The 20,627-nt window shown below is 47.5% G+C and overlaps 1 protein-coding gene across 1 annotated transcript in view; it reads left to right on the top strand.

Annotated features, from left to right (window-relative positions):
• The first annotated feature begins 1,140 nt into the window (after nucleotides 1-1,140).
• The window catches only part of lrrtm4l1 (leucine rich repeat transmembrane neuronal 4 like 1), a 28,648-nt gene continuing 9,161 nt past the window's right edge, over nucleotides 1,141-20,627 (top strand). The window contains exons 1-2 of the mRNA XM_076159973.1: nucleotides 1,141-1,144; nucleotides 13,350-14,980. Of these exons, the coding sequence (XP_076016088.1) occupies nucleotides 1,141-1,144; nucleotides 13,350-14,980 (1,635 nt within the window). The remainder of the gene's footprint in view (nucleotides 1,145-13,349; nucleotides 14,981-20,627) is intronic.

Genomic DNA, 20,627 nt, shown 5'->3' with positions numbered 1-20,627 from the left:
CGACGCCAACACAACACAACACAACACAACACAACACAACACAACACAACCGGGCCAGATTACTTCTTTCTGTCATCTGTCAGAGAAAAAGGGAGAGAATCTATTCCAGCTATTTTCCTCCCCTGATGTGAATTTGTCTGACACCTTCTCTATGGAGCTGAGGCTGAGGCTGAGGCTGAGGCTGAGGCTGAAGCCTGAGAGCCTGCAGCTCCAAAAGCAGCCCAACAAAAGGAGAAACGGCTCCTGGATCGGCTTCCGTCCTCCAGCTCTCCCATTTAGCCTCCACATCCACAGTAATTATGCAACACGATGTGGGATCACGCTGCCCACTCACACGCGCTGCTATAATGACGGCAGCTTGGCCTTTGCAGAGAGAAACACACCTGCGTGACGCCAGGGAGCACAAAGACACAAAGAGGAAGAAAAAGAGAGGAGGAGGAGGAGGAAGGATGAAGGAGAGCAACAATTGAGCAGAAGGAGCTTATGATCATATGAGTGAAGCTGCAGCTGCATAGGTCTCTCTCTCTCTCTCTCTCTCTCTCTCTCTCTCTCTCGTGCACGCCCCCCGCCCCCCAACACACACACACGCATTCGGGGCGCGCACACGTAACCTGCCTCTCCACTCAGTCCATTGCACAGGAGCCTTCGCCAGCGACGGTTCCCGCTCCCCGCTCCCCGCTCCTTCTTCTTCGTCTCCTTCTCCTTCCTCCTCCTCCCGGTTGGATCTTTGCTCAGACCGCCTCCCGCCTCCTCCTCCGGACATCTCGTCCTTCTCCGCTCCTCCTTGGCTCTTTATTTGATTTGATTTTTGCCCATTTTCAACTTTGGCGCCGTGTGAAGACGCGCACTTGTTCTGATGTCGTTTCTCGGGGATGAGAGCGCAGAAACATGCGCCTGTGTGTGAACTTGCCACGGGGCTCCGCGGCGCCGTTTCTCGGTAACTGATCTTCAAAGTTGCTCTGGGATGCACGGATGTAAACTTCCTTAGGTTCTTCTTCTTCTTCTTCTTCTTCTTCTTCCAAACACACACACACACACCGAGCCGTTCTTATGAAGGCAGGTGAGTCACCGTGAGAGAAGCGGCGCGCAGGGATTTGATCCGATCTGCGAGGCGGAGTGCGGAGGAGCCGATGAGCCAACATGGGTAAGTGAGTGGATGATTGCCTCCGTTTGAAACGAGTGCAGCCGGGGGATCGAGTGTCCCGCCGAGCCGCCGCCGAATCGTACGAACCGTCAGTGTCAGTCAGTCAGTCAGTCAGGAGCAGCGCACTCACAGCGGCGCCTGATAGCTCGAGTCCCCTTCTCTCCTCCGGCACGTAGCGGAGTTTAGAACAGAAGCGGCAGCGTCGAGCTGGAATCTGGAACATTTCAAGCTGCGATTTCACCCTCAAACTGTTTCCCCATCTTCTTCTTCTTCTTCTTCTTCTTCTTCTTCTTCTTCTTCGCCCCTCTGAGGTGTTTGTGTTCCATCTCTGCTTCTGTGTTCTTTAATGTTGAAAAAAAAAAAACACACAACGACAAATGCCGCAGAAGCTCAGTGAACACACACACACACACACACACACACACACACACACACACACACACACACACACACACACACACACAGACCCCATCAGTCTGCTCTGTGTTATTGAATGAATCCACAGTCATTTGTTGCTAAATGCTGCTGAAGTTTCTCTCTCCCTCCTCCCTCTGCTTCCATAATGAAGCTTTTCCCTCCTTATGTCCCACATCTTCCCCCTGTGTGTCTCCGTGTTCCTCCTCTCCTGTCAGCTCTGTGCACCTCCACTCTCTGCCCACACTGCCTATCACCTCCTCCATTTTACTAACTATTGCTGCTCCGCACGGATCCTCACACTGCTCCCCCCCCCCCACACACACACACACACACTCTGGGGTAATTCTGGGGCTTGATTGGTCAATTTAAGGATAAATCTGACAGTTTCTTCAGACTCTAATGAATCCCTGCAGGAGAGGTCGTGACTCTCAGCTTGCGAGGCGTTTGTGAGTTCTTCCTCACCTTTCATGTTTATTCCAGTGCGAGTCGTTACGGTCGGAGCGGCTTGTGCAACAGCGGAGTAAGACTGATGATGGATGGAGGTCATCGCGTCGTTAGATGGCAGCTGTGTGTGTGTGTGTGTGTGTGTGTGTGTGTGTGTGTGTATGTGTGTGTCCCCCCTCGTCATCCATCTCACTCGCTCGACTCTTTCACCTGTCGGAGTGATGCAACAACACCCCCCCCCCCTCCCCCCCTTGTATTATTTGCAGAGACAGTGAGACAGGTTAGGACAGCGGGGGTGCCCTCACTGTCTGTGCAGGCAGGGGTGCAGTGTTTGTCAGCAACATTCCCCCAGTAATGCTCAGCTCCGTGTCACTCCCGTTCTTCTGCAAATGCAGCAAATATGGCGTCGCATCTCCCAGCCTCAGCCTCAGAGGAAGCAGATTAGCTCACGTCGGGGGTAAACGCAGCTCGTTTGTGGCGACAGTAAATCCCATCAGGGACGGTCCCAGAACCGGGGAGTCTCCAACTAAGTGCTCCTCCGGCCCGGATCCTGCAGGTTGTCATGGTATCCCGGGTCGTTTTCCGAGCAGCTTTGGGATGGCGGGCGAACACGATTAATGTGATGAAAGGACGGAGCGGCGGCGAGTTTACTCTCCTGAAAATGATCTGCTCCACTTTGTGATTAACGTTACCAAAGTGTGGCTTTTGTGCGACGGTTTTCTGTGGAATTCAGGCTTTGAAGGCCAAAGTGAGAGGAGAAGAAAGACTATTATATCAATATTGTCCCTGAGATGAATACAGCAGAAACTGAAAATTAAAAAGGGCCAAAGGTGACATTATGAAAGCAAACATGCCAGATTTCACCATTGTCTGGTCATTTACTTGTAAACACAGGCTCTGTTGCTTTGTTTGTGTTTGTGCTTCACCTGCAGTCACACTCACACAGATAAACAAGTGGCTCTTGCAGTAGAACGAAGACTTTTCCTTGGCAACTATTAAACCTGACAACATTCCCTCCTCTAATTCACATCAAGCCTTCAGATGTGTTAGGGTCAAAGGTCAGGGGCGAACGCTCTCTGAGGCAGCGGTGAGGATAGTTGTGTCTAGCTGAAGGTGTAGCTCCATGTAGAGGAGCTCCTGGAGGCTCTGGTTGGTCTATTCAGAGGCCCACAGACAATGAATGATTCAACATATAAAGAATAAACCTTTAACATGGATCAGACATTTAATTCCGTTGTTCTTCTCCTGCAATGATAATAAAAGCGTTCTATCTAAAGCTCGTGAAAACGTCACTGGCCTGCAGGCAGATTACAAACACCTCAGCTTCTGTTGGTGTTGGCAATGTAAAGAATTAGCTTCCTGTCAAGTTCACAACATTCTATTTAAACTACAACCGATGCCATGCTGTCCGTCTCTGAAGTAGAAACGGCCTCATAAAACCTTCATCTCATATCAGTAGAAGAAGAACGAGACGTGACAACTGTATTTAATGTGATGAGCAACTATAGGAGGTAAATAATGGATATGAAGGATCAGTCAGAGGAAGTAAAGACGGCGGAGCAGAAACTGGCGGGTTCCAGGTCCTATTTTTTGGGAGAACCAGGCAAGTTCTGTCTTATTCGGCTCTGGCGGAGGTATGAGCCCTAATGAGGAGCCTCTCTGGTGTTTTGCTGCTCCTGAACTCCAAGGCCAGGCTGGTGTGTGTGTGTGTGTGTGTGCAGTAGCATAACTGCTGCGGGTAGAGCAACAGGCTAATTATACCCCAGGAACCTCACATGTATTCAATTACACTACAGTTTCCAGAGCAGACACGAGCAGTAATTGGCCCACGGAGCAAAGAACTCTGGGAAAATTCTTGCCAAAAAGTGATCCAAAAAACTCCTGCGGTTCGTTTTAAAATTCAATCACCTTGAAGCAACAACAGTGCGGTTAATAAGATGATCTCGTGTTCTCCTGAAGCTCGGCGCCATTATGGAGCCTCAGGTGGGCTTCAAACCCATCACATCAGAACAACCAGCCAGACCCAGATCCACGCACGCCCACCGCGCTGAAGATTTATCACCGTAAACAAACCGCAAAGTGTCGGAGAAATCAATGATTTAAAGAAAACATTGCACATTGCTGTTGGTTAGGGTGGTTTGGTTGAATCAGACAAAGAAGGACACAACAGCGTTAAGTACCAAACACAACACTGTAACCTTGAAGAGTTCGATTTGCTTGAAAATGGCTCCAAACACAGAACACGGAACAGTCGGGGTTGTTTTGTTTTTATCGCTTACTGCTGGACTGAAACTCCTCATCAGGCGTTGTTTTGCATCGGTTTAGGTGGCGTGAACTTCACACCGCCGTCGCCCCCACACACACACACACAGCACTTTAGCTCCAGGTGATCCGTTTCATCTGAGGCTGGGTCGTTGTGAATGAAAGCTCCCCTTTCGCTTTTCCGCCCAAATTGGGAAAATTTCGGAAAAAAGCTGCAGTGGACTTTTTTCCTTTTATTCCCGAGGCGACGCGTGTTGCCACGTGAACTTCACAGGCGCGGAGGCAAAACTGTGAACAAAGTCTGGCAGGAAGGCGGTGGGAAGCTGCGCTCGCGACAACAAAACGCCATGTTGTTGTTATCTAACTGCTGCGCTGCTAAAGCTGCTCTGGAAGAGACTCAACGTATGTTTGGCTGCTATGGAGTTAGGCTCCGTACCGTCAGAGCACATGTGACAGTTTATAGCCTTATAGTCCAACATCTGGGTGCCAAACGCCCACACCAGCCTCACATAACGTAGCTGAGCCATGTTTAGCAGCACAGAGACGTCGGCCTTCTCCAGGTTTACAGATTCCTGACTGACTGACTGGACTTTACTAAGTGCTAGAGAGATCTTATGCCAAAACCTTTGAACACCATTTTAACTGCATTTCATACAAATTCTTCTTCTCAAAACTCCTCCACATGATGGCACGAACCGAGCTTTCATGTGTCCACTTCCCAGAATGTACTGCGCCCATATATGGTGAACTAAAGCGGTCCTTCCTGGCAGTGCCATCAATCGCTGTGTTTCAATACTGTTGCGTTGTTGAGAGTATGAATTACTCGCCTTTTGACCTCTGACCCTTATCCGCATTGGAACACGAGGGAAAGTGTGTGACAGAGTGTGTGATGGAGTGATGCTGAGTGAGATCAGTACGCTCACTATTTTATCTCAAAGGGCCAATTGGATGGAAAGGAGCTTGAGGCAGCAAATACTCAAATGTTGTATTCATGGATTTTCTCTTTGTTGCTACGAAAAAAGGAAACGAGGCGACGTCATCACGCGTTCCAGCTAAAATCACACAGAATCTGTGGTAGACGAGGGAATAGAACCCCACAGCAACACTACAGATCTCACACATTTGGACTTCAGGGGATTTCTCAGCAAAATGAGACCCGAGTGAAGAAACGGTGAGAAGCATTCTGACGTAAACGCAGACGGACTAATTACATGATTAAAAGTGCAGCCAAGATAATCTGGAGGGCAGCGGGGATTAAACATAATTAATGCTTTTCATAATATTTTGCCTGCTGCTGGCTGATTAGTGACAATACACACACACACCACACACACACACACCCACACACACACACACACACACACACACACAAACACACACACACACACACACACACACACACACACACACACACATCTCCTCAGGGTTTGTTGCAGCCTTTGTGCTGAAACATCTCACCGTCTGATTGACTCCTGTCTGTCATCGCACTCCACCTCTCTGAGCCTGTACCAACATGTGAGTCAGTGTGTGGGTGTGTGTGTGTGTGTGTGTGACAAACACACTCCTGACACGTACAACCATCACCTTCCTGACAGGCGCTTCCACCTTGACAACCGATGTTAAGCACTGGGGGGTGTAAAGGTTTAAGACCGAGCGCTTTCACGCGATTTATTGTACGCAAATATATGGAACGCAAACTGTCAGCCTCCGCTCCCTGTCCTGTGTGTGTGTGTGTGTTCCTTTGTTTTCACCTGAGCTGAAGCACAGCTGAAGAACAGTCGGAGTGAGGAGATCTCCTCTTATAGACAGGAGTGAGCTGAAATGATGAAGTGCCGCTACTTCAAACATCTCACTTCATTGTTCTGGGTCTTGTTGAGGTTTCTAACAAGCACATGCTATGCCTGGTAAATTCATTACAGGGTACTTCTAAATACTACACAGCCTTTCGTGTCCTGCTACACAACATTCACTACACAATCTACAAGAGATATTGTATTTGTAATGTATTCAATGGTTCAAGTACAATTAACACGAGCAGCTGCATCAGTTTCACTCGAGTGGTTTCTCTCACAGCCAAAGCAGTTTTTGAATGAGATATCTTAGTAATGTCTACTTGTTCTCCAGTCAAGGCTCTGATCTGTGTGCCTCTGTAACCAGAGAGGAAGCTGCCATTCATGCCGCTCCTCTTCACCATCGTAGGGTTTCTATAGTTTCACGGTTTGGAACATTTTTACTAATACCCCGTCACACACACACACGGGTTCAGACTCGCCGCCCTGTAGCTGAGACGGCCGAGCCCGGAGCAGTCCTGCCTTTATAAAGCCACACTTCCAATTGTACTCTACATCTATACGTCTTAGCATCGCTGCACTTTCCACGGTCGGCTGAACCACCGCTACAATCAGGTGACATTCAAACCCTCGGAGTAGCCTCTTACATGGCCGCATTCCCTACATAATGAAAGTTAAGCACTTGACAAGAAGTAAAAGGCTTTAAAAGGCCACAGTTACACGGCACCTCCCCGCTTAAACGCCTGTCGCTTCTACTTTCACACACACGAGCGCTGACTGAGCTGCGTACATCACTCTGAATATGCTGCAAGGTTAAGAGTAGAAAACAAAATTAGACATTATCTCAGGAGTGTGACAGGATTGTAAACACTTCCACGTCTCGCCGCAGCAGCGAAAATAACCACCGCCGTTGATTTCTCCCCGTGTGCGTATCAGATGGTGAACGTGCGCTCCTACACGTCTCTGTGCTCTGCTACGCTGCCAGGAAGGTTTGTATGAAAACACTCCACACTTTGATTTATGAACGCGCTCAAACTGCGTCTCGCTGCGTTTCCAGGCTTTTTTTGTTTCTTCATAGTTTTGGCAGAAATGTTTTGCAAGCTAAAAATACAAAACAAACCCTATCGACTATTTACGTATATAGGAACGTACAGTATGTCTGGACTTTGCTTTGGCGCATGGATGGCAGCCCACAGCGCTCCGGGGCCTGGCAGTGAATCCTCAGCTCCCTCCTCGCTCGCTCGCTCGCTCGCCTCCTCTCCGCCTTTCACGCCTCGGCAGGTCACGGGCTCAGACCTTGCCATCGCCGCATCGCTCGCAAATGAAGACTGAATAACAGAGTCACCAAATCGACTCCTAATTCCATTTAAATTTTAATGGAATCTGTTCCACTTATGCTGCGCTTTGCAATTACGGCTGGTGTGACATCATTATTAAACGGCTAGGCTCAACTCCCCCCCCTCCCCCCGTGTGTGTCACGTCACATGGCGTGTGCTGAGAACGGCTCCTCCTGCACGCTGCCTCGGTCCTTATGACAGAAGCTTTTATCGTTAATCATCGGTTTTATTCTGCTTCCTGCTTTTCCTGCGAGTGGAAAACTACAACTCACTCCAATTTTCAAATTAATGGTCATAAAATAATGGCTTTAAAGTGTGTAAAAGGTGCTTCATTTCAATATTGTAATGCCCGTGGGTCCAATTTATCGCCATTGCATGACGGGGGCGCCGCCACTGCTCATATGTCGCATACTGTACTTCTCTGCCCTGGAAGTATTTTTAATTTTACGTGCCTTAAATCTGAGTGAACACACTCAATAATGTAATATATCACACACACTGTACTGCCCTGGATTTTTTGCTTGCCTAAGCTCTACGGCACATCACACACTTTAAAACACGCCGGCTGCCGTGTCAGAGGAAGGAGACAGAGGTGGATGATGGGGGAGGCGGGAGGCGGGAGGCGGCGGCTGGGGGTGGGGCTGCGGGCATCGCTCCATGTCTGACGCTGCCAAATAAGCCAAAGATGAGATAAGATAAGACCGGGAGAGAATTCAGGTGTTACAGCAGCATAAAATACACGCCAGGAGGGAAGAGAAGGGAAGCATTGAATAGAACACATCCAGAGTGCAGCCGGAGATGAGAACAGATTGTTCCTGTCACATAAAACAATATATAGAAAGACAGTATAGAATATAATACAATGACATACTGCACTGTGTTGTGTAACAGCTTATGTGACGTGATAAGAGCCAATACTGTCCAATAATACAGCCTGAGAGTAACAATAACAGTCAGGTATGATAGAAGAGTATACAATGCTTAATTTAATGTAAGTAGAAGTAGCAGCAGTGATGTAATTAGTGATACTTTTGTCTATGCTGCAGTTACAGTGACATCACTCTGTGCTCCTGCATCACAGGACAGAGAAGCTGAAGTAATAAAGTCACAGAACCATAAAACCATAAAATGACATGCCAAAGTACAGTATGTTGTAATAATAACATTAATCGGCAATATGGATAGTGTTATATTACATAGTGTAATAATACAGTTTAGGAGTAACATTAATGACATATTTTAAAAAGCCTAAATGACATTGATATTGAAATTGTAGTTTTCTAACCAACGCTTCTTTTCCTCGTCTCCATCCGTCTTTACTCTCACCTTCCTTCTATTGCCGTCATACTATTTAATGAGAAACAGTGGATATATTTTGCTTTCTCGCACATTTTTCATTTCTTTGAAGTGCTTCACCACCGCTGCCTAAAACACCGCCTGCCCGCCCACCCGGGCACTCTGGGTAATGGCCTTTGCGTCAGTGCTCAGAGCGCCGTGCATTCAAATGAAATATCAGCTTGACGCGGCGCCAAAGGAAGGCGACAGCTGACTGGGCCGGGCCTGCCAGAATCCACTCAGGGGGGAACAATCTCATTTTGATATGATTTGGGGAAAGGTCAGGTTGAACTTAATCTACAGCTTTAGAAAGTGTGTGTTCTTTAGTCATTTCTGTGTTTTTGTTTGAGTCCAGGCCCGCTGACACTTTGATGATCTGCTAAATGCAGACGCAGGTTGACTAGTCTGCACATTATCACATAAAGAAGTTAAGCTGAATCCAAGCTACTCTCCTGTTAGAGTGGATAAGTACACTACAGGCTCTAACTACACTGGAGTTAGGACAGGAGGCAACGGTAAGTAATTGTGCTGAATTACTGTCAAATAAAAACACTCACTCGCACAATTTCAATGTCAAGGCTAAGTGAGGCGACCGAGAAGAGTGAGGCATGCTGGGAAACATTCAAAGGAGTAGCAGCACCTGTAGCTGACACAAAGCTTAAACAAGCTCCAATTTCTGCTAATCTACATCAATACTTAGGGGAAAAATAAAGTAACTGACGGATAAAGCAACTCCGGAATGAAAATAGCTGCTAGTTAGCTTCACTACTTACTTCGACACAGGCTCAATAATGACCAATCACGTCAGATCCTGTTACCCCCTTCACAAGCAGTTTAATGAGCTGTCGCCATAGTAACCATAGTCTAAAGTGAAACCTCTTCAGAGAAAAGACTATTAAACCCTGAGAAGCACAAAGAGTCCCAGAGCATTAAAAAAGAGAGAGAGAGAGAGAGAGAGAGAGAGAGCGAGAGACCATGCATTGGCTCCAGATTGTGCAAGATCAGATCAAAACTCCACATTTAAACGAACTGATGAATCAACTGTGTCATTTTCGATCACTGAGACGCCAAAATTTCCCGTCAAACTGAAACGTCTCTTCCTCGTTGCGTGACGATTTGTTTTTGTGATCAAGCTTTCCTGACATGCAGACGAGGAAACACTGCAGTTACGACTCCTTTGCTCGGGGCGATGTTTCCCTCAAGGACGCTTTCAATGGGGCTCCATGTTCTATGAATTATTCGTAATGTTACTTATCAATGTACATGAAAGTTGAAGGTCCTCATGCATGCAAAGACAAATAGACTAACATTGCATTTCCATCATTTTGTTGTTTAGATGGCTTGTAGTTGTTGAAATCTTTGTCCGCCTCCGCAGGAACAACAATGCCAAAACAGCTAATGCAACAATCTGGCCTCTTACATATTAATACAGAGGAAACGGTCAAACACAATCCCAGAAGGAAAACGATCTCTCTGTGCTAGTTGGTGGGTTTTCCTTGTTTTTGTGCGGCTGATTAAAAATACAACCTCCACAGCAGCTCTGCCATCTGTTCTATAGACCTGCATGGAAAAAGCTCCCAAATCCATAAGAGTTCAAGTAGAGGACGGCAGATCTCTTAACAAGCTGTTTGCTTTGAGCTTTTGTTGTGTTGTGTAAGACATAACCAAGACATCCCGTCTCTCAAACGCCTCAGACTGGCTGTGTTTGGATGCGGCAGGTGGAGAACAGAAGAGCAGGTAAATAAGATGTCATATTGTTGGAGATCAGGCCAAATCTCCTTTGAGGTGGAATAGATTCTATAACGCAGCTGAAGTGGATCTGTTCCCTCCTCACGTTTCTAACTTTTCTGCCACGTTGTTTCTCCTCTGCGGTAGCAGAGAGATTTTGTTCTTTATCCTGAAAGACAAATCCTTTATCCTCATCCTAATCTCAACCACAAACCAATGGAGTGTAGGGAGCATCTGGTGTCTTTGATGTCATATCTAATTTCAAAATGGACCAATCGATCAAACTCTGCTTCTACATTGGCTGCCTGATCGATTGAATGCAGAGTTGATCCACTCCAGAACAAATCTTGCTTCTCCCCTGTAAAGCAGCACAGCGGCTGGAGTGACTGGTGACTTATTATGCTCGTTTGCATTGGTTCTTGTGGTAAAGTAGTGGTTGGGTTAAGCATTGTAATACCGGATTGGACCATTCCCTTCGTGGTCTATTCAAAATATACTGCAATGGTTGGTTGGAGATTCAGGAGAAACAGCCTTGGCAGAGGTATGTTACTCCTCTACTTGCGGTTGCCCTTTTCTGTCCTGCTGTCTTACCTTTTTCTTTCATACAGATACATTTCATCCTCTTTGTCATTGAAGTGCCTTTGAGGCTTTGGAGCCGGGGTTACAAATCACGGTCAAAGTCTGACTCGTGTCGCCGCAGCAGCGCCACATTCAGCCAATCATAATGAGTGGATAATCAATGTGTGATGGCAGTCAAAGTCGCCCTCCGCTGTGCTCTGTAAAGTCTCCCACGGGAGCCGGGTCTACATGAGTCCAGTGCTCCTGTGTTCCAGCAGAAATCTAAGCCGAGCTAATGTTTGCTAATTAAAGAGTCTGTCATGTGGAGGCGTCAATGAGCCGGTGGCAGAGCACCGTGGCGTTCGCTCATATATCTGCCTGGAGCTTATCAGCATTTGAAATACGGCTGAATCCTGCCTGAATGCTGTGGGGAGCACAGACAGACACAAGCTGCAGAAATACAGTTTGACCCTCTTCATCTAAAAGCATTTTGGCAATCGTGGAAAAAAGTTTGGGAACCCTTTTAACTAGCCTGAAGTGAGAAGTTGGAGGCCAGGGAAAAGTGTGGGGTGAATTTCCGGACGGACAGCAGCGTAAAGACCGCAGACCCGGAGAGGTCACTGAAGCCGTGTTTCCTCCAGGTCTGATGACTGTAATTTGCGGTGTTGTGTACACAGCGAGGAAAATGTCAGAGAAAGCAGCTGCTGGTCTGCTAGCGCGCTCTCAGGGAAGTCTGAGTCCTGCGACACGTTGCCGTCGGTATTACATTGGATTTAAATGGTTTGCAAATTGTTGAGAATTGAAAAATGCTATCATCCTCATCATCTTCATATTTAATAATCAGTGGCAATGAGGGAAACTCAGGAGTAATTTGCAGTCTCAGAAGAGAGCCCTAGCCTTTGTTCTAGAGTATTAATGTAATAATAAATGGCAGCTTCCTGTGGTTCTTGCAGGAGTGCGGCGCTCCATAATGACACGTGGGTGGCAGGTCGGAGATACAGAAAGCAAACTAATCTAGCTAATCGACTGTAATAACGGCTCTGTTTTGTCGTTTGAACCTCAGGGCAGCTTGTTGTCAATTTGTGTAGGCAATGCTTGGTTTGCTGCTGATGGTGTTTGGACGAATACAGTTATTTTTCTCGTCCGGCTGATAGGCAGCATACGGAGAATTATCAGCAGCTGCACCTGGAGCGGCTGCACATCGAAACAAAAAGCCCCAAATCCATGAATAAAACAGCTAAATGTCGTGCTACATACATGAGGGTGTGTGTGTCTGCATCCCAAGTGGAGCGGCCGGGGTTAGAGTCAGACAATAGGGAATGAACAGAAATTGTGTAATTGTGCATGTGTGTGCACGCATGTGTGTGATGAGTAGTCAGCTGGTTCCCTAGTCAATGAGGTTTCCAAGGGCAACGGATATCAGAGGTCAACCATATCATAGTAATTAAGTATTTAAATGCAGGTGGATGTTTAAGTTTCTTCGTGACAGATTATCAATTATGCCTTGCACACACACACTAGGCCGAGCATTTACGCAGCGATGCGTTTCACCACAGCGTCTCCATACATGAAGCTGCAGCAGCTAAATGCTATTCACCGCCTTCAGCCACGTTATTTAGGAGGTAGAGGAGGAAAACAGGAGGTCTCGCATAATTAACCATACGGGGTTAATAATGGAGACCAAGCTAATAAATCCAGGTTAAATATGACCTCGTAAAAAATGGGAAAGAAGTGAGAGTTTTCCCCGTTTCATTGTTCATTCACATCAATGTTTGGTTTCAAGCTTTCAGTGAGTCGGTGGAGTGTTACTGAAGAATGTTTACAAAAAAGGCTTTCATCCCTTAAATCTCCTCATAAAGGAAATCAATCTCTCTCTCTCTCTCTCTGATACACACACACACACACACACACACACACACAGACACACACGCACGCTTCGTTAGGAAAGGATCATCTTAGCAATTCAGCTAATAATAGGCCTTCCTCCTCTCAAATTATGAATCGTCCCTGCAGCAGTGTTTATCATTAGAAACCTCTCGATCTCGCCGCTTCCCACTTCTATTTAAAATGCAATCAGTGCTCGTGCATCTCCACGATGTCGCTCGCTCATCCCCGCCTGCACCCACGCCTCTCCGCTCAGCGACATTACCGCTTCAGCCTGTCCAAACAAAATGTGACAGCTGCAGAAACAGGAAAGCAGTGTGTGTGTGTGTGATCAGTGTTGGACAGCGCTGCCATCAGATCTGCCATGACTGACATTTGATGCGCTCAAGCGACATCACTACTAATCCCTTTATCTCCCCCTCTCTCCCTCTCTCTCTCTTTCCTCTGCAGGTCTGTTGCTGTGTGATGGACGGCTGGCGCACCTCCTCTTACCTCTCCTCCTCCTCCTGCGGGCCCCCCCATTGTTCAGTTTCGGCGAGCGCACCTGCCCGAATAGCTGCCGCTGCGAGGGGAAGACCGTCCATTGCGAGACGGCGGGCTTCATCGAGGTCCCGGAGAACATCACCATCGGTTGCCAGGGCCTCTCCCTGCGCTACAACGAGCTTCACACCCTGCTGCCGTACCAATTTGCCCACCTCAGCCAGCTGCTCTGGATATACTTGGACCACAATCAGATTTCTGCAGTGGACAGCCGAGCGTTCCAGGGGGTACGCAGGCTGAAAGAGCTGATCCTGAGCTCCAACAAGATCACCTCCCTACACAATTCAACATTCCACGGGATTCCTAATCTTCGCAGCCTGGACTTGTCGTACAACAAATTAGAGGTCCTGCAGCCGGGTCAATTTCACGGCCTACGCAAACTGCAGAACCTCCACCTGCGCTCCAACGGTCTCACCACTATCCCCATTAGAGCGTTCCTGGAATGCCGGAGTTTGGAGTTTCTGGACTTGGGCTACAACCGGATCAAGGCCCTGACCCGCACCACCTTCCTGGGGCTCCAGAAGCTGATGGAGCTGCATCTGGAGCACAACCAGTTCTCCAGAATCAATTTTTTTCTGTTTCCACGCCTGGCCAACCTGAGATCGCTTTACCTGCAGTGGAACCGCATTCGGGTGGTCAACCAAGGCCTCCCGTGGACTTGGTACACACTACAGAAGCTGGATCTGTCTGGGAATGAAATCCAGACGCTGGATCCGGCTGTGTTTCATTGCCTGCCCAACCTTCAATTCCTTAACCTGGAATCCAACAAACTGTCCAACGTTTCTCAAGAGGCCGTGTCGGCGTGGATCTCACTCACCTCCATCAGCCTCGCGGGGAATATGTGGGATTGTGGAACGGGCATTTGCCCACTCGTGGCTTGGTTGAGGAATTTCCGGGGCACTAAAGACACCACTATGATATGCAGCAGCCCCAAGTATCTTCAGGGGGAGAAAATTATGGAAGCCACAAGGGAACACGGCATTTGTGAGGAAACAGATTACTTTCTGACGGACACGCCTTCACCAACATCCGAGCTCATTTCTGAAGCCACCCCTGACCCGACCTTTGCCTCTACTAGCGTTTCTCCATCTGTGCCACCGACCAACACTCTCGCTCCTTATCCACCATTCAGACCACAACCCATCCCTCATCCCACCTACCCGGTCCACATGAGCAAAGACCCCAGAGACTCAGTCGCTCGCGCTCGGCCCACTTCTGCGGCACCGCCCGAGCTGGAGCACATGACCGTGCACAAAGTGGTAGTGGGCAGCGTCGCCATCTTCTTCACCATGTCTCTCATCCTGACAATTATATACGTGCTGTGGCGGCGGTACCCCGACGCCACCCGGTTGCTGCAGCAGCAATCCATGGTGGGGCGGAAGCGTCGCAGAAAGAGCCCGGAGCCCGAGCAGAACTTGAGTTCCCAGCTTCAAGAGTATTACATGAGCTACAACCCCGCTGCCACGCCGGAAGCGTTGGAGGTGCTGGGGAACGGCACCGGTTCCTGCACTTGCACAATGTCTAGCTCCAGGGAATGTGAGGTATGAGCCACCGCATCAGCCTAAAAATAAAACCAAATTCAAATGAAGAGACTCAGCAGAGAGGTAAATGCTTTAAGTATTCACAGTAGAAGGTCACTTGAAATGTTAGATATGCATTAATACAACAACAAAGTTGCCCGGTGTCGTTGACTAAGACATTTGTTTGGAATCAATGAATGAAGTGTTGGATTATTCAGCACACACTCACACACCATTCAGAGTATTTATTCATGTGTGCCTTTTATTTACTGTGCTAGGTTCTCATTCTCAAATGCCCTGAATATGTGTCTGACCATTTCACAGCAGCACTGCACGGCTCACCAACGTCTGAACGCCTTTGTCTGAAACACGCTGGCGTGAACTGTATGCTTAAACGTGGCTCGCGAGCCGACGTGGCGCTCTCGGGTCGCGGCCCAATATGATTCTCTTCAGCTCTCTGCGCCAAGCTGGCAAGAACCCTCCAGAGGTGGAGCGACCATGTGATGAAGTTGTGGCGCGGGGAGGTGAAGTGCGCTCGCATCAATCAGCCAGAATCCGCCAGTTTGATTTCACGCGGGAGAGAGAGAGAGAGAGAGAGAGAGAGGAGTTGTCTGAGCATCCTTTTAACGCTTTAACTAATAAGTGGTTTATATTTACATGCTCATTACAAGGTGCTTTGTGATCTGCATAGTGTTGCGTATTCATGAAGTTGTTGGGGGGAGATTTATGTTAATCTCACAGGAGGAGAGAGCCCGTGCCAGTAATCTAAAAGCTCATGATATTGCTTCAACGTGGATCCATTTGCTGTGATAAGTAGGATATTAATAACCGAGGGGAATTACAACTCACGTGCCTGCAAACTCAGGATTGCAGGATGTCTTATGTTTGATCTCGGAACGCTTTGTTGTGATGTAGGGTTGTTAAATGAATGGCTGCTCACCTGGAACCATCACAAGGATTTGTTGTGGAAGCTCTATGATGGGTGCTTGTGTGTGTGTGTGTGTGTGTGTGTGTGTGTGTGTGTGTGTGTGTGTGTGTGTGTGTCTGTGGGTGTGTGTGTGTGTGTGTGGGTGTGAGTGTGTTAGGCGTCAGCTGAAGGAATGAGTGAGACAGCAGTGAGACCAGCATGCAGCAGGCTTATATGAGTGCGTATGTATGGGACAAAGTTCCTCAGATCAACCGTCGCTGGTGCAAAGTGAAGGTCAAATAAAGGTTAACGGAGTCAAATAAGCCGATCCGTTCTACGGACGTGTTTAGTCTGCGAGCTGAAGCGGCTCTGGCTTTTACATTTGGATATGGACTATAAACTTGTTCGAGTTGCATTTATGACCGTTTACCGTTGAGTGTGCTCGTTTCTTTTCCGGCCGCACGTTTGGAAAGAAAGCATTACGGCTACGGCAACGACGGTACTTAATAAGCCCTAACGTCTGGAGCCGTGGTTGAATCGCTGTGTTTATGGTGCATTATGTTTCTGAGTTATGTGTAAGCAGTTACACAGGACGAGAGTGGACAGTGGTGAGTAAGAGCAGTGAGACACCTAATTGATTTCTGGCCTTTAATCCTCTCCACTTGCACTCGGGGGGCCAGATGTACATAAACTAAGGTTTGTGCTCGCAATCTGTGTCCAATTAGCATCAGATTTACTATTTACAGCAGCCTTAATGTTAGCACAGACGTGTTTCAGATGGATTCTGGGAGGTGTGGGAGCATTTAAGAGGTGCAGCCCGGCCGCATTAGAGGCTCAAACTAAGTGAAATCCAATGTCATTAGGATCGGGCACAGGTGTTTGACTTTTATGCTTCAGTTTAGAGGTTAGTTTCAGTTTCGCAACTTTCTGACCCGGTGTAAAGAGTTGTGTTTGCAATTCCCTCCACTCACTCCTGAGTCCATTTGCCTTCACTTCACACTTCACAGCCTAAGCCTCTATTTAGTCTTCCTACATCCTGCTTCAATCCCATAAATGTGCCATTAAGCAAAGTACAATTTAAAGAACGTTTCTCATACATACACGATCCTGCCACTGGGGAAACACTGGAGAGATTCTCAGCTGTTACGCCTCCACCAAGGCCTGACAAAAGCCTCCACAAATTTCCTGTAAATGTTATAGATTAAACTGCAGAGATTGGACCAGGACCAGAGCGCCTTGAACCCATGACCACAAGCTAATGTAAAGCAAATAGTGTTTTACCTTAAGAGTTCACACTTTTTGAAAAGCGTTCCATCTTGCAATCTTAACGGATCTGGATCTGCACCAGGGTCTGTAAGGTCCCTCAATCCGAGCACAGAACATCTTGAGTGATCCCACTCATATCCAAACAAACATATGTATGTGGGTGAAAACCTCGCTGCCAGGAAGTGCAGGTATCTCTTTTATTTACAATTCTATTTCAAGACTCTTGCTTTGTTGCGTTTGTCTCATTATGTAACCAAGCAGAGTCGGCTCAGAATAAGCGGCAGTTCTTTGGCTCAACTTGAAACATTTTTCCAATCCCACAGTCGTGCCTCTCACGCTGATGTTCAGTCTGTACGCAGCTTCACCGCTTCACAGCTTCAAGTCATTAATGTGAACAATTTTCCCCAATCAATCAATTATTGTGACTGACGGTCCAAAGCAATTTACCGGCCTGGGCCTTCCAAACCCCCATCAGCTCACATGGTCGGGTGACGCAGGAAGCACAGCCCCGGGCAGAGTTTCTCCTCCTGTTGCTGCGGTCTCGCGCTCTGCAACCGCCTCTCCCTTTGTGTTTCTGTGTTTGCTTGTGCGTTTGTCTGTGTGTGTCTGTGTGTGTCTTCGGATGCTCCCTGTACTCGCACCGCTGCTGAACTCAAACTGCTAATGTGCAGATTCGTGCCAAGCCTGTGGGCTGTACAGCTGACAGCCCAATGCCTCCTTACAAAACCTTTATCACGCTGAGAGACTTCCTGTTGGCTCATTTGAGTTTCATGCATTGAGCGAGTTCGACTTCATTCTCAACTTCTTGAATCTGCAACTTTAGGGCTAGGACGAGCTTTGAGATAAACATGGAGGCGGAGGTGGAGGGGGTTGGTCAGGGTTTGGGGGAGGAGCCTCGTTTGGTTTCCATTGACCTTGAGTCTATGTGGTTAGGTAGGCCGTGATGTTAAGTGTTTACTTCTCTATGTATTTATTTGGATGTTGGCCTGAGGAATATAAGTAGATAGTGGTTTTGGTTTTTGGTGTCAGAGTTTCTCAACCTGTTTTTCCAGTCAGTGTTACCCGATGATGCGGAGATGTCAGAGTCTGAAATCTACATTTGTTGGATTTGGCATTAAAAAAAAATGAAGTCAGGGAACATTTCAGAATAATGAGGGTGGAGGTCGGGGAAGGTGGAGGCTCCCTGGATTTCTGTTGCAATCATTGTCAGTGCTTTGTCTCCCTCTGCGCCGCCACCATCCAAATCTCATCATCTCAGAAACAATCTCACCCCCCCCCCCATCAAACCACTGAACAGCGTCGGCTGTGGTTTGTGAGGGGGAGGGGGAGGGGCGGGTCGGGTTAACACTGTTGCTCATTCTGTGCTTTTAATAATTGAGAAGCTGGCATCGGCCGGCATTAGTTTGATGAAAGTGCCATCTTGCTGGCCGGCACAGCTGGCAGTGGCTTTCATTACGGCTCCGTACAGTGGCAGCCGTCCCGGCGGACGGTAGTGCCGAGCAACAAAAGCCAGCGAACCGATTTCCCCGCTGTGTCTGGGACGCGGTGATGTGTTGTCAGGGCCCGGCGCACAACAGTGTCGAAGCTCATTGTGTCAGGCAGCAGGAACAACAATGTGAATAGTTCCTGTGGCTCTGCTGTGGCATTTTCACTGCATTTCTGGGCCGGAAAAGGCAAAAATAGCATTGCCAATTATTGTTGCATGACCCAGGCGTGCAGCATGCGGGGACGTTGCCGTGTTGACGCCGGATTGCAGACGTCTACAATAGGTGATGTTGTTGATTTTGGGCCAACTAATCTCCCTGTGAGTGACTGTAATCTCACTGACATTCACAGTCACAGCGCTCGCTCACTGTCCTGGACAGTGACTGACGACTTTGCAGCAAAAATCATTTCATTGCTCTTTATTCATTAGGAGTTTAACACTGAACAGCTTCCCCAGGTAAACCAAACAACAAATGACTCACCTGCACAGACTGTAGTTGTTGCCATGGTTACTGTTGGGACCCTACTCACCTGATTTGCTCTTGCAGCACCTTTGGATTCTCTGTGTGTGTTGCAGGCTGAGGATCCATCGGTGGATCTTTGTTTGGAGAAAAGAATAAACGGAACAGAATATCAAGCGTTTGTTTGATGGAGAAACTGCAAGCAATCAAATCAGCAAATCTGTTCTGACAGACGAGTCAGCGTCCGTCAATCACTCAGGACTCATCTTTGTCTCAGGGTTTTCGTAAGTGTTGCGGAGATGACAGCCTATTGATCACGGTGTCATTATATTATGTGTACGTTGGCCCGACGCCTGCCAGAGTGACTCCGATCAAATTTTGGACGTCATTAATTTTCAGTTAGCTGTTAGCGACAGACTGGCAGCTTTATCTGCACGTGTAAATCTTCTGCCAAAAAAACTGATGAGTTGAGACGTTTCACTCATCCATTATTCAGCTGTCTGACGCCTGACGGACGGGCTTGGCAGGTGTGTTTGAAGTTTATGCGCCTCACCTTGTAAATAACGCATTTAATCAATTGGCTATGCATGAAGTGATTTATTTTTGTTTGCATTTATAGATTTAATTGATTACTCTGGCAAATGTATCAATGTTTTCATTTCTATTATAGTTATAGAAGAAGCTGTGATCGGTGTGATTGATGATTCGGCCCGCACATCGCCCCCTGGTGGATGTAGCATGTAGCATTACATGTGTACTTAAGGTTTACAAAAAAGTACACATTGTGCAGCAAATGTGATAAAAAAAATAAAAAAAAACTATTTTTTTTTTTTTTTTTTTTTTTTATATTGGAAAAAATAGAGGAAATCTTGACTTCATTTGACAAAAAAAATCTTGATTGCTTGATTTTCGTGATCTTTTTCGGTGGAATGAGTTTTTCTGTGATATATTACAGCGCTGCTCCTTCGGTGAAAAATGAAGTCAAATTCACTTGAAGTTAAGTGAAATTGTGACGTGACGTCCTCAGGTGATTGATTGAAACCATAAACCATAGCATAACTCACTCACAGGAACTCACATTACTTCCCTCTCCTCCTCCTTCTCCTCTCTTACAAATTTGAATAGAGAGAGAGAGAGAGAGAGAGAGAGAGAGAGAGCGAGGGGGTGGATTGTCTCACGCTCAGAGTCGCGTCTCCCCTGGCTGATTTCCCCTCAAGTCTCGTTCCAACTGACAGCCGTTTCTCTAAAAACCATTTAGGAGAACGCCGCCATTCTCCGCTCCCTCTCTCCCCGCCGCCTCATCAGCTTTGAGGAACCATTACGAGCTTAAACGCCAAAGCAGACGAAGGCCACGGCGAGACCTGGGCGAGCGTACAGAGGGACTCTCTCACTCTCTCCCAACCGCAGCAATTAAGTCTTTTCTTCTGACTCTCTCCCTTTCAGACTCCCTCAGCTCTGAAACAGCGGCGTGCCGATGAGCGCGTATTAAAATGATCCTTTCTTAATCGCTTCATTCATCATTTAAGTGTGTCGGCTTTAAAAGTTTAAA

The sequence above is a fragment of the Genypterus blacodes genome, unplaced genomic scaffold (assembly GCF_046128005.1).
Source record: "Genypterus blacodes isolate CSIRO-AG114 ecotype Tasmania unplaced genomic scaffold, CSIRO-AGI_Gbla_v1 ptg000101l_1, whole genome shotgun sequence".
In the NCBI taxonomy this organism is placed as follows: Eukaryota; Metazoa; Chordata; class Actinopteri; order Ophidiiformes; family Ophidiidae; genus Genypterus; species Genypterus blacodes.
This window is presented reverse-complemented; position numbering and strand designations above follow the sequence as displayed.